The sequence below is a fragment of the Argentina anserina genome, chromosome 6 (genome assembly GCF_933775445.1).
Source record: "Argentina anserina chromosome 6, drPotAnse1.1, whole genome shotgun sequence".
NCBI classification, from domain to species: domain Eukaryota; kingdom Viridiplantae; phylum Streptophyta; class Magnoliopsida; order Rosales; family Rosaceae; genus Argentina; species Argentina anserina.
Genome location: NC_065877.1, coordinates 8,324,929 through 8,340,022, shown reverse-complemented (window position 1 = coordinate 8,340,022; position 15,094 = coordinate 8,324,929). Strand labels below are relative to the sequence as shown.

Genomic DNA, 15,094 nt, shown 5'->3' with positions numbered 1-15,094 from the left:
TAAATGGTTTAGGAATTCTATCAAACTTGGCCGAGTTGGATCAAATTCTTCAACTCCTATCTCTCGTTGAAGATGAGAGAATTCGTCGTAGAGTGTATTCAATATTCTACAGGCATACTCTATCGAGTATTGATCCTCTTGGATATGTCTCGAATGAAAACACTTTTGCCACCTATTAGAATTTTTTGTAATACAAAATGCCTGATAATTTTTTGGTTTGGATTCCCTCTTGTTAGTTGAGAGAAGCCAACTTTGTGGCATAAGGCTTTGAGCCTACATGCTTTTGAGCTAAGCAGGCTCTGATAACAGCTTTGGCGCATCTAACCGATGCTCAAAAAATCAAGGGGTTTTTGATATTCTTCGAAGACTTCTCGAAGAGCTTTAATTTTTTCTTCAGATTCGTAAATTTTACATTGAACTCTATATATAATATCCCAATAATTTTTTGTATTTCTGGGAAGGTTATTCCTATATTTGATTAACTTTTTATATTGTTCTTTTTATTTTTGAAGTTCTTTCTGGGAAATTTTAGCAAACGCTAATAATTCAAGTCTAGAGGCTATTACAATTGCTATAATGATAAAAAGATAACTGTTTACCTTCGAGTATATGATGAATTTATATATTTGTAGTATGTAAATAAACAAACTCATAAATCAAGACCCACCATGCTCCGTCAATTTTTTTACCTAAATAGTAACTAGGATAAAAACAATTATAAATAATATCCGTTGCATACGGTATAACACTGCACAGTAGCCGAATCCGTTCTCAGCAACCTATCAATAAAGAACTTATGAATGTGGGGGCTCTAATTTGGGTGGAGAGTCGCTGAAACAAGTGTTTGTCATTATTGTCAATCCTAGCTACAAAAAAAAAACCAATTATGGTGAGCACTAGTGCATTCGACTACCAATTTTGACCTTCTCACGAGCTCATCTTGCTCGTACTTGGGGTCAACCAATTTATTGAGTATATGAAATGAGGCTTTGCCCTAGGCCCAGATTCGATCTCTAATTAATTCCAGTCAAAGCCCAGGCAAGAGTTAGTTGGCTCGTCGCGGTTTAGGGTAACCAGCTGAACGGACGGATTTGAAACAAGAATCTCATCCAACGGCGCCAGAAGCCACTTCAGTGACGCACCAAAAAGAGACGAAAAATTGTAGAAGGAAAGAGGAGTAGAGACCAAAAAAGCTCAAGCTGAAAAAAGCCCCCCAACGCTTTTGCTTTTTAATCATTTTATCTTATCCTGCGATTTCCACCCTCTTCTCCTCCACCACACTCTCACTCTCTCTCACTCTCTCTCTGTAAGTCTTGACCTACTCTCTCTCTCTCCTACTCTCCAGTTGCATTTTTCGGCCTAGGGTTTTAGTGCAATTCAATTTGGGGGAACTGCAATGCGGCTGGTTCGAGCTGGATTTTGTTAATCGTTTTTTTTTTGTCTTGTTCAGGGAAGCCATGAGTGACGTCGGAGAACAGACGTGTCCGATTTGCGCCGAGGAGATGGATTTGACCGATCAGCAGCTCAAGCCCTGCGATTGTGGCTATGAGGTTTGTTTACAAACACTCACTCACTCTGATTCACTCCAATTGTACTAGCTCGTTGATTTTTGAGTTAATAGTGTAGTTAATTGAAGCCATGGTAATGTGTAAATGTGATTGCATTGTGAATTGGGGAAGTCGTTTTCGATTTCGAGTTTTCGTTACTTGATTACTTACTTGTCAATTGTCATACATATATAAGGTGTGTCTGTGGTGCTGGAACCACATCATGGAAATGGCGGAGAAGGATGGGAGGGAAGGGCGGTGTCCACTGTGCCGAACACCGTACGACAAGGAGAAAATTATGAGGGTGGCAGCTAACTGTAAAGCAGTGTATGAGAGTTTTCTTGTTAATGTCAATTAATGTGTGAAATACTGTGCCGAATTGTGGAGTTTGTTTTTAATTTGTTAAGACTTTCGAGCAGGTTGGTGACTGAAGTTAATCCAAAGCGGAAGCAGAAAAAGCCTCTGAAAGGACCTGATGCAAAGAAGCACCTTACTGATGTTAGGGTTCTCCAACGGAATTTAGCTTACATAATTGGACTGCCTCTTAACCTTGCAAAAGAAGAGGTAAGTAGTTTTTTTTATCTCGCCCTCATCTTTTTTTTGTTACACAAGAAGTTCTGTGCTTTTTGTTAATGTAGATTCTGAGCTACTTCTTTTTGTTGGTTGTTTCTAGCTTCTTAAGCGCAGGGACTATTTTGGCCAGTATGGGAAGGTCTTGAAGGTCTCTATTTCTCGTACATCAACTGGGGATATTCAACATGCTACAAACAACAGTTGTTGTGTGTAAGATGGCTTACCTCGTCCATTATCTTAAAAACATGATTGATGTGGAACAAACATTTTTTAGATTGTCTAGCCATCTTAAATAATTGTTCATGATCCCTCATTGTTCTCAACCAAGATAAATCACATGTAATTTTTAAAAAAAATTGGTTTATATACAGATATTGACCTCTGTTGAGAGGTTGATTTATTTTCTTCTCCATACTAGGCTTGGTGGGTGGTTATCAACTGCTGTATCATTATTTCTAACTTTTGGTAATGATTTCATTCCAACTGCTAGGTATATAACATACTCAAGTGAATATGAAGCAGCTCGATGTATTCAATCGGTGCACAGTTTTGTATTAGATGGTAATTCTTTGAGGTAAGCCTGTCGTCTAAATCATTAGGATTACAATTGTTGGACTGCCATGCTGTAACAATTATGGCTTGCTTCTGCAGAGCATGTTTTGGAACAACAAAATATTGCCATGCATGGTTGAAAAATGTGGTAAGTAGTTATTTCATCTTCGGTGATTCTCTTTGCAAAAAGAACTTGGTTGTGATCTTTAAGAACACATATTTTGTCTGTTCAGCCTTGTAGCAATGCAGATTGTATGTATCTTCATGATTTTGGCTCTCAAGAAGATAGTTTTTCCAAAGATGAACTAATTTCGGCCTTTGAAAGGTATTTAATTTCTTCTCAGATGCATATGCTTCATCCAGTTTTATATTCTTTTTTCTTTGATCAATAGGATATTAAGATTTGACTTGTACTGAGATTCACAGGAGTAAGGATTTACAGATTATCGGTGTTACAAAGAATCTGAATCAGCGTTCTGGAAAAGGGTTACCTCCGCCAGTGGATGAGTTTAGCAATTCAAAGATGCCATCTGCAGCTAAATCACTAGTCAAACATCCTTTAAATGTAAGTGCATAATTTTTCTTGTGTGTAGGACGTTTATAATTAACTATTGAGTGAGAAAGATATGAGGCATTTCCAGAAGATTACAAACAGAAATAATGAGGCTCATGGATGATATATTATGAGCATGCGCACACACACACACACACACACTCTCTCTCTCTCTCTCTCTCTCTCTCTGAGCATCGGTAATATTCACACAATGAACACCAGTTATACTAACCTTTGACTCATCGCATTTCAACAGATCACTAGGGATGAGTTTAAGGTATCTTGTGCAGATGAAGACTCTACACGAGCTACTCCTTCAAGAACTTCTTGGTATAATCATGGTCTGTGGTGTCCTATCCTTTCTTGTCTTATTTGAGCTCTAATGTGGTCTGATCCCCTCTATCAGGGTTACGCAGGTTGCCCCTGGTGTTGTACCCCTTGGAACAAGTTCTGAGTTGCCTTCCTATCAAACGCCTGACACCTCTGATGATGTTCATGCACATTCATCAGAAGTTGTAAGCACTACAAGTTTTAACCACAGAGTAAGACCTGTTACATCTGAAGACAGCTGTGAAGTGCGTTTTAATAGTTTGGATCATATGGTACTGACCCGACAGAATAGTGAAGAAAATGATGAAGTAGCTGTGTCGAGTAAAGCAGCAGAAGGGTTTGTAGATAGCACTCTTGTAGGTATAACTTCCAGACCTTGCCTATCAGCAGGTAAAGGTGCTGATCAAGATATTGAATCCACTGACATTATAATCAACAGAAACTTAGATTGTCTATCACCAAACTTATCCAAAATTTCAGGTGATAACAAAGGAAGCAGCTTTTTTACATTTGATCCTTCCAGTGTGTTACCAAAGATGGAATTAGGGAAGTACTTGGAGGGGTTTGAAAACAATAAAGCCAGTATTGACGGAAATCTTCCTGGAAATATAGGGGAGAGTGGCATAATCTCAAATATATTGACGATGAATTTGGATACACCTGAGGGTTCTTTAGCAGAGCTTCATAATCTGGTTAATTTGTTGGGTGAAACTGATAAAGAATGCAGTCTTCTCAGAGTGCCAAGTTCACGCAAAATGCCTGAGAAAAAGCAGTCCAGGTTCTCATTTGCGCAGCAAGAGGATTCTTGTGATAATATATGGCATCCACCCAAGGACTACTCTTCTGTATCTGCTTTAAATAAGGACTCCTTACATGTGGACTCTTCAAATATTCTGAGGAGTCGTTCTTTTTCGTCTCCTAAAGCTTCAGGTTTGTATCTTGCAATATACTCTATCTAGTTTACTGTAATTCGGTCTTCTCGTGCTGTACTCGTTTGGCTCGTCATTTCTTTATTTGTCTTCTGTAACCAGCCGGGTCTGCTTTTCTAGTTCATTTGAGGTTTATGTTGGATCCCTCTAATTGAATATTTAAATTTCTAAAATTTAGCAATCAATTTAAATCCTTTTGTGAGGATTTACCAAGTATCGTAAGTTAATATGTCCATCCCTTTAAGACTGTTTCCTCCAATATATTATGACAGCTACAGAAGTACCTACATCAATTCCACCAGGATTTTCAGTACCAAGAAGGGCCTCACCTCCAGGTTTTTCTTCTCATGGGAGGTCTAGGAAGGGAGACCAGGCTTTTGACGGTTCTGGTTTGTGTTTTTCTTTGATATATTTTTTTTCTTTAATTGGTTTATGTTTATATTAGATTATTTGGTAGATCAACTCATAATAGTATATGACTTTTGTCCCCCAGTGAATCACATGGTGCTGCCATCTGCTATACCTGGCGGTTATCCTAGCATCACTAGCGATGTTGAGCTCTTTGAGGCATCAAATTTTGATATTGGTAATGATATATTGGAGAGAGGGAGAACAACTCTGTCACAGTATAATTCTTCTCAGCCAGATGCAAGGCTCCATATGATGAGACAGCAGCCAACTATTACCCAGCAAAACTTGGGATTTCATGACCACTTCAGAAATACATACTCTTTGTTGAATGATGCATGCCTATTTCCTCCACAACAGTCGAATCAATTTCAATCCAATCCAGCTACATACGCACATACCACCCCTTTAAAGGTCAGTCATGTAGATGTATCAAATAATCATTGGGTTCAATGGAATGGGGTCAAGAGCGCAAGCGATATAGTAAAATCAGAACTCCTGAGAAATGAGAGACTTGGATATAACAAATTCATTCAAGATACAAACACTCGATCAAGTTACTTTAGGGATCTAAACAGCAAAGGGTTTGAAATGTGAATTTCTCTGAGCCAAGATTTTCTCTCATACTGCTTTGAGGTCTATTCTGATGGAGTGGATGCTTTGGTAGATGTAAACTCTCTTTGGGAGGATGTATCCTTAGTTGATTTGTGTCACCTGGCAAGGATCATGTTCTCACCTTGTTATTAAATTTGCATTCCTGAAAAGATTAAGTAATGGGAATCTGGCTAATAGCTAATGCACCTTAAGTGGGAAAGAATGTTATGCATTCATTGGCTGGTGAGAAGCCCAAAGTATTGGCATTTCATTTCTTTGTGGTAAAGTTTGAATGCAGTTTCTGTGACTCTCCTAGAGGTGGACGCGCATATTACTAATAGTTGCACCCTTTCTTGAGTTGCAAAATATGAAGGATTTATATATGCTATGACGGGTACGAGGGAACACGGATGTGCTGATACCATAATTCGTGTTAAGCAAGGTCAGATACTCCACAGAGATACTCAAATAGAAAATTTCTTTTTTTCCTGTGATATGGTAATTTATATCTTGTTTTGATATGTACTGCACCATTACGGATCCAAATCCACCACGTTGAACGTTTTTTGTTATGATTAAACTGTGTCCTGTTTGAAAGGTTTCCGCTTTTAATTTTGATGCATGTCCAAATTCAAAAGTTAGACATAATTTCAAAGCTTAGGCAATGTTTAAAGACATGATATGGATGATAAGGTAATGGATAAGTTTTGAAATTGATTTCAAATTCAATGCTGCATTATGGAAATTCATTTTCAAAAATAATATATGCAGAATAATTATTTCCCGCTGCTAGTCTTGTGGCATATTAAAGGTTGTGTTCCGATAAATGTTCCTAACTAGTGTATTGTCTTGTTCTTTTATGCAGGTAGTGCTGCCTGTGCTAGTTTTGGCAAATATACTTCGGTCTTGTTTGTGGATGAGCCTAATGTTACCTAATGTCGCATTGTCGTCTAGTGAAAGTTTGAAGACTGAAATTTCACCTGTGGGAATTTGTAATGATTAAATAGAAGTTATAAAGTAGCTTGATGTTCTGTCTGATTCTTATTCTGTTGTCCCTCCCGACTGGAACCTGAAACAGACAGAGTCCCAGTTTGACACAGTTGTACTGTGAGCAAAATTATTTTTGTAGTGAACTGTTTTAGAAATTGTTACAAGACCGAAAATCAATTTTGAGTAGTGAGCATAATTGTTTTTAAAGCTATTGTGAGAGGAATTAGTTAAGGTGTTTGGTGAACTATTTTAAAAATTGTTGTGAGACCGAAAATTAATTTTGAGTGTTTGGTAAGTTGTAAGTTAAAAGTGCTTTGGAGTGGTATAATTAGGGGTAGATTGGTTGGTATACTAACCTTAATTTTCCAATATCATATATCAACTAATATATAATTAGTATGAAAGATCTACCATTTATACTAACCAATAACGTTGATATACCAATTGAGTGGTACGGTTGGTAATAAGCTTCTACCAACATATTTATGGCCTAAAAGTTTAAAGGTCAAATCTAAATAAGTAATAATAAATAAGTGAAATAACAATACAACTTCAACCAAATACAAAGTCATAAATTGAAAGCTAAAGTTCAAATAGCCAAACTGTCAAAGTACTAACAAATTCTCAAAATGATTGAAAAAAAAATGAAAGGTTTAAAGGCGAGATATGTTGACATGTTGAAGGCAGTGATGGTGTTATTGATAGGTCTAAATATTTGTACTTGGGCCGCCTTTTCCTACCTCAAATTTTTGCGTAATAACATTATGTACAATAATAGCATAAATTGCTTAAATACATATTGATAATTCGATTGAATCGATTCATTCATAACTAAATAAATAAATTGAAGACGAGAAAAAAAGTGTACTTGACAAAAAAGACGAGATAATGAGTGTATTTGGCGGGCGGCGAATCAAAGAACAATAGGTCTACGACAAAGTGAGAGAGGAAAAGAAGCAGATCGAGAAGTGAGAGAGGGAAATCAGAAAACTCAGAAGTGACTGAAAGTGTGAGGCTGAGAGAGATTAGATTAATGTTAGTAGATTTCTACGGTTTGGATTTATTTTCCAATAAATCTACGGTTGAAATTTAAAGATATTTTTTAATATAATAATTTAATATAATATAAATCGGCATATACGGTATACTATGATATACGAAAATCTGTAACACGTACCGTATCATATTTTAATATTGGTATGGTATACTATACAATATACCATATTCTACTATCATGGGGAGTGTCTTCGTACCATGCACAAACAAATGTGAATTTCATATTGAAGTTGCATACATCCATCACATTTTGGGTTGGTGTCTCTTTTCTACCAATATATGGCACTTGTTCGATTGGAGAAATCAAAGCTTGCACATAAACACCATCAATCGCCTCAATACAATCCTACCAAATTTAAATAGATTTTTATTTTGATCACAAGATTAAAAAAAAGTATGCTAACAAAGTAACAAGAATTGGATATTACGTACATCATACATACCTTAGAATGAGGCATGTATCTTGTGTCACTTTTAATTTCTTTTTGAATGCTCCTACATTCGGGATCCACCGGTTTTATGAGCACATTTGTCATGTTGTAGAATATATCTAGCATCACGCTAAAATACTTGTTCACCATTTCTCACGATCGTTGAAAACGTTGTTGAGTGTTCCTATTTGTCTCACCTCCACCCAAATATAGAAAAACATAGCCAAAACTTCAGTTGTTTCAAAAACATACTTTATTGAACCCTAAACAATATTACTGATCACACCATTAATTTGGGCACACCATTAATACAAACAGAAGCAAACTAATGCAAAAGATTAAGAAAGTACTACTAACAGAAACCAACATATTGACAAAGAAAAAACAGACACCTATATAAAGAAAATTAGCATATAAAAAAGACATCATCATCACAAGCCAATGAAAATAAAATTACATATTCTCAATAGATTTGGGAATCATCACAATTACGCCAATGAAAAAAATTGCACATCCTTAATAAATCTGAGAGTAAGCACAAACCAGTATAAAAAAACCATTAATAAAGAAGGCCTTATGGTCTGTCATGGTCTAATGATAAAACTTTCAAATTATAAAGAAATGATCAACTTTCTTTTGATTAAGAACAAAAAACTATAGCTTTAGATCCGAATTAGTCATAATAGAGAACATATCTCTCTTCTCTTGGGAACAAAACAACTCAGTCGCAAACCACCACAATTTGGTACCAACTTCAACTCCCGGTAAACTTGAAACGACTTGCATAACCTCTTGAATACTAGTTCCTTGTGCACTTGTAGGGACTGATGTCGCCGTACTCTTACTCTCAACTACATCAACAAGATGATCAATTTGTTTGGACAATTTTATAGCAAGTCCTACCTTTATTTTCTTCTCTTTAGCACCTCCCAAAACTCCTTTCCTTTTATTAGCTCCACTTTGCCTCTCCAAGTTTGTTCTCTTTCTTCCTCTATCTTGATTACCTTGCTCATGATCCTCAGTATCATCAAAAACATCTTCCACAATATTATGCTCAGAATCCTCCACCACATCTTCAACATATGTGGAAGCTAAAGGAATCATAACAGACTCACCTAGAGCTGTGGTACCCAAGAACATATTATCATAAACTTCCATCATCTAAGGATTAATTCCTACATCCTGAAATTTGCGATATTCCTAGTTTTTCTGAAAAGAATAATATTTTTAAGAAAATAAATGCATAAAAATAAAGTACTGAATAGTAAGATTAAAAACATTATTCATACTTGAATAAAGAATGTCTAAAGAAAAAAAACAAGTTTCTTGATTACTTTTGCATCCCGTTATTCAGGAGTTGCATCAAAAGTCTTCTTCACAGGATCCCATCAAATACCAGTTTCTTGTTGCAATAGTGAAGTCCACAATCTTCAATCCATTTTAAGTGCATCCCATTTGTTTTTTAATTGAGGTTTCAAATAATCCCATCATGTTTTCTCTTTGAAGGCTTTGACAACATTTTACCATCCTTTTTTTTTTATCAAAATGAGTACATGACCTATTTCCCTTTTCAACTTCCTTAACGGCTATATCACAAAATGTAGCTACTAACTCATCTCAGTCATCTGGCCATGTGGCTTTTGGTTTTCCAGTTCCTTTATTTTCAGTACCCTTTGCTTTCTTCTTTCCCATACTGTTAACCTATAAATATTAAACTTTTGATTCACATCTCAAATTCAGCAATGCAATATAATTTTAATAACAAGGACATGTACCAAATTTGTTGATAGCATAACGGCACAGTTTGGTAGGGATTCATAATAAGAATGTGGAAAAAATGTATATTCTAAAATCAGTTATGGTATATGGTATCATGACAAAGTATGTAAACATCAAATGACTTCGAGGCAAGGGGGAAAAAACAAACAAGAAAAAATAAAGCTGCAACTAATCATGGAGAACAAAGTATGTGTGCCAGCATCCTAATCACACACAACAATACATATTCCTAAAATTACTTTTATACTACACCAGTTCCTACTCTATTTGTTTTGGCACATTATGAAAGCACCAAAAAGCTATTGAATGTTGATCTAAGAAAATAGTCTCTCCTCACCCAAAACTAGTAATGATTCTCATAAAAATCAGAATTTGAAATGATCATGCTTCAGTTCACTACAACAACTTCAAACCACAAATTCACACCCAGATACAAAAATAAAAAAGAATCACTTGGAAAACAACATAAATTCGTATAATCATCCATAACTAAATTGCATAGTTCATCCATCTATCAATCGAAAAGAATGTCATGAGATAGATATTACCTTTACGGTCTGAAGAGAACTTGGCCGATAGGTTGATTGATACTTTGAGCGTTGGTGATGAGATCGATGATGTGGTTTCATCTATTCCGTTTGACGACAGAGAGGATGACAAGGAGAAAGTGAGAAAAGTTTGTAGGATTTAACTGTTAGGTGGATATTCAAATTAGAATGAGGACAAAATTAAGAATTTGAAAATTTCATTAAAAGGCTATTGTATCATGTTCCGTGTTTTTTCAGAATTGGCTTTGGAAACCAACCATAGAGCTGTTTCTCAAATACTGATGTGCGGGGAGAATCAGATTGTCCTAAAAGCTTAAAGTTAGTGTCTCACCAAACACCATGTGATTTGACCGGAATCACTTTTGATCCCAAAAGTAACCCAAGAATCACTGCCAAACTGGGACATAAAGAAAGAAGATTTCATTTGGCTGCTTCTGGAATTTTGCTGTTTCTAATTTGACACCAAGTAGTTACCTTTAATGTCCGCCATCAAGCTTCATGGTTTGTGGTGATGTCTGTCTATCCGTGTAAGATTTGTCAGATTTCATGCATTATCATGCTACTTGCATCGACCAGATATATTGGTTTTTCCTGTTGCTGAAGTTTTTGGCAAATTGCCGTATGAGATAGATATCATTTCTGGAGGTGTTGAGCCTTAAGCTCCGAACTCTAAACTTCCTGAGCACTGAATGTTTGACCTTGAATCCTTGAAATTCAACTCATGAGTTTTGGGCTTAAGCTCCTGTTTTGTAAAAGGATGCTTATATTCAGCGAGGGACCAAACTTCTCTCTATCCCAAGGGCTAAACCTTGGGCCATTTCCAATTCTGGTGGGAAAATTTTAGCCCTGAAAGTTGCAATAGTTTTTTTATTTCTTCAACTTTTTCTACTGGTAAGAGCTAGAAAAAGCCGATAAAGGTCAAAACATAAGAGCTAACAAGCCGATTCAAACTCAGAAACTAACAAACTTAATCACGATTGATGAACTACTTATATTAAACAAACTGTGGAAACATCAAAACTGAATCTAAAATGGTTGACAATCTAAAACTACAGGTGAACATGTGACGAGAGAATGTCAAAACTTATGTCCTCGTGACAAAATAACTATCCTGACAAGTTTGGTACCTAAGATGTCCATTAAAGTAAATAGGTGGATAGGTTTGCCCAAACAACAATTTATTTTAGAGATACCACTCAATTTCAAATGTAATCAAGGACCCAACCCAAGTCTGAGAAGAAAGAGAAAAGTGGAAGCTCAAAGGCCCAACTCCTTAAAACTCGAGATGATCGCAGGTGGAGCCTCTACTCACTAGTGCAATCCAGTGGTTGCCCAGAAGTCTTAAGGTTCATGATGGCGCAAGGACCTTGCGCTCCTGACCTAGGACCTCGACTCAAGACCACACCCCTTGAACGTTGCCGGAGCCCAAGTAGAGTTCTTGCGTTGAACACTGCCTCACACCATCCACAAACCAGTGGTCACGGAGGTCGATCATCCCAATCCAAATTTACAATTGTCCAATCCCTACAATTTTGTGACTCTTGCACGCGTTAGTCCCTGTCACACCATAGCTGCCACCATGTGACACCAAATCCAAACTCCAACTGCACCGTCGGTCCACGCACATAGAAACTAAGGTTCGCTACCATTGAATTGTATGAAACCCTAGGTTTTGGCGTGATCAACTACAAGAAAGAAGGGAACGAATCATATGACTTTCAGATTAATCGGGGCTAAAAGTACAACAACAAATGTAAAATAGTTCTTACGTACCGGCCACCATCTTACATGCATGTCAAGAAGTTGTGAGAACTCACGACAGTCTTCATGATACCTAGGATAAAACCACTTATTAAAACGAAAATATCATTAATTCTGGAGCCGATAATGTTTACATTTTTATAGGTCTTGTCATTATGGCTGTGTGGCTATATGTTTGTATTTTATGTACAACAGATAGGTGACATCAGCACGCTAACATCGGCCTGCTGACCTCAGCAACTGCCTATACATCTATTATTGGGCCTTCTGTGCTTTTAACTAAAAAAATATTGAGCCACCGGTCCCACAAATTGTTTTTGGTCCCTATATGTGTTTTTTTGGTAGCAAGGTTGAATTCTTCGATATTCGGGCCATATAATGCCCGTTTCCCTCCCTTGGTCTTCCAAAGCACACTCATCGCTTGAGAGTGAAATGGAACAAATTAAGGTTAGGTAATATTCATGTTTACTATACTTAAGACTTGAATTGTTATGAAATTATCAAATTGTTCATGTTTAAATTTAATAGTCGTCTTCAAAAAACATGTGTCACATTCTCTGATTTCTTTCGGTCATCCATGGTTGTTCGTCTTCATACTCTTTCATTTTTAGGGCAGGCTTTTATCGTTGATTAATTTTATACATTTCTCACATAATGTGTAGATTAACTGGAAGCCTAATTTTGGTGTCAACATCTTCACACAAAAAATTAAACTCCCTATATTACCCATGTAAAAATGTGATTTGTTAAAATAAAAGATATCAAGGATTAAAACTGTAAAAGACAAATCTTTTTTTAAAAGGAGGGCTTGTGAGGCTACTCTTGAACCTTGATTGATGAAACAAATATCCCTTATTACAAAGCCTAAACTCCTGATTACAAATATCTAAAATAATATCAGATATCTCTACAAACTTGTAATTAACTAATGACCAACTAGCAAAGAATGCTCTAATAGCTATTCTATTTGCTTCAAAATAGCGGTGACATAGTGGAAAGACAACTCGATTACTTAATACCACAACTTTCCCACTATGTTGCTGTCAGAAAAAAAAATCCGACGATACTTAGTTTCACCCCACCGCCTAAATAAATTTGACGACACTTAGCTTCACTCTACCACTAAGTGGCAACGACTATTTGACAAAATAATGAACTCGCTAACTACCTAGAGCATACAAGTCATTAGAAGTGCACTCACATATACAAAGCCCGACCTACACAACTAAGATATGACCTAATTTCAAACAAAACATGCAAACAATACGAAAATTAAAGAATTAACTAAAAAAAACTGGGCAGGACTTACAATGTGAGCCAAACCCTTATTACTAGCTCAGATCGGGCCCATCAGATATGGCCAGGCTCAAATTAAAAGAGATGACCAGGAGGATGCATGACCCTCATAGCCAACCACGACAGCACCGTCGTCCCTCCACACCCGCATCCCGATCACCGGCGCCGTGTGACCACCAAGTCGTTGCCATTGTTCCATCGACGACGGCAAGCCTCCACCAAGTACCACGCTTTACCAAGATCGTCAGCACCTCGATCTGGACTGATACTCCAAGTTTCACGGTTAGCCGGATCAACCATATCACCGAATCCGACCAACATCTGGAAGCAATCAGACTCCACACCGATCCAACAATCTTTTTTGCCATCGACGATCCCAACCCCCAACGACAACATCAACAATGCAAATCCTCGAACTTGAGCCACACCCATGGAAATCCTCTCTGATCTGGCCACCACACAGCTTCTCCTATCAACGCAAACGAAAACTGGGTAGCCCCATCCAATGACAACGCCGCTAAGACGCGCCACTAGACATAGAATGAAAATATTTCCGAAACCCTAGAGCTCTCTCGTAAGGTCATTGAAAAAACGTTAAGACAAATCTTTTATAAAACTAGCCTACTAATACCCTTTGTATTAAACGCAATTATATAAAAGAATTATACTTTAATAAAAAATATTACAAATGATTTTCTCATTTTTATTCTATTAATAAATAAATGATGTGATGCATGTATACAATTTACAAATAACATGTGCATCGCACAACTACAATGCTAGTATCTTGTAATGCAAATGTCCAAATGAGACGGGCATATTTGTTAATTGAAACGTAAAGAAGATCAGCTTAAGGTACTATTGCAGTAGTTGATAGCTGAATAAAAATGTCCTGCAATTAGTGCTTGATGTTAAATAATTGAACTGCTCTCATCCTATCAAGGATTAGCAGGTAACCGTTGAGGAAACAACATCAATTTGCATTGCTTCATTACAATGTTAATCCAGTGTACGTAATCTTATGGAATCCACCATACCAGTTAGGCACCTCATCAAAACCATCGGATTTTTTGTCATATATGACCAAAAGTTCAATCCAAAAGTAGGAAACAAATACTTGGATATTTAAGAGAATTAATTTGAAGATAAAAGGTGCTGGTGATAGTAGAACTATTAATGGAACAATTTTGTAGAAACTTCAAACCCTAACTGAAAAATTGAGAAGACGACTCTAGGACAGTCCCCCTATCTCCACTATTATAATGAGAAACGTGATTTTGGTGTTAAGAACTTTATCAAAATTTTAGTCTCTAAAATGACCTAGAAATAAAAATAAATAAATAAAGAAAATAATATGTACCTAAAATTTAGAAATTTAGGATAAGATTGTGGTTAGTGGGAAATATATTTACCTAAATTTGTTTTTAAAAGATTGTGTAATCCGTAGAAATTTCGAAATAACCACCGTAAGGATTTAGCCGACGGGAAGCTACGGGGTGGTATAACGTTAATAATTCCCTATAGTTTTATTCTGTTGTCCAATGCTCTTTTCATTATTGAAGCCACTATTTGCCCTAGAAAAGCGAAGCTTGCATAAATACAGAGAAAACATTTAAAACTGGTACTGGATAATCCATTAATCTCACTCGTCATTCTATGCTATAGATGGGAACTAGTTACTAGTAGCAGCAGCATGCATGTACGTAGGAGGAGGCTTTGATTATGACTCATCGACCTGTCAAGAAAA

At 36.6% G+C, this 15,094-nt stretch overlaps 1 protein-coding gene across 3 annotated transcripts; it reads left to right on the top strand.

Annotated features, from left to right (window-relative positions):
- Positions 1 to 1,248: 1,248 nt before the first annotated feature.
- LOC126797885 (putative general negative regulator of transcription C16C9.04c) lies at positions 1,249 to 6,530 on the top strand. Of its 3 annotated transcripts, none has more exons than XM_050524640.1 (15): positions 1,249 to 1,306; positions 1,451 to 1,550; positions 1,744 to 1,874; positions 1,967 to 2,111; positions 2,221 to 2,330; positions 2,611 to 2,694; positions 2,772 to 2,820; positions 2,906 to 2,997; positions 3,099 to 3,237; positions 3,482 to 3,555; positions 3,632 to 3,915; positions 4,036 to 4,485; positions 4,757 to 4,873; positions 4,978 to 5,928; positions 6,352 to 6,530. In XM_050524640.1, the coding sequence occupies exons 2-14, from the start codon at positions 1,458 to 1,460 to the stop codon at positions 5,487 to 5,489; spliced, it is 2,280 nt and encodes a 759-aa protein (XP_050380597.1). In that variant the 5' UTR covers positions 1,249 to 1,306; positions 1,451 to 1,457; the 3' UTR covers positions 5,490 to 5,928; positions 6,352 to 6,530. The 3 variants fall into 3 exon arrangements, with proteins under 3 accessions (XP_050380597.1, XP_050380598.1, XP_050380596.1); XM_050524641.1 differs by having other exon boundaries at positions 3,632 to 4,485; positions 4,978 to 5,306; positions 5,785 to 5,928; XM_050524639.1 differs by having other exon boundaries at positions 3,632 to 4,485.
- Positions 6,531 to 15,094: the final 8,564 nt, after the last annotated feature.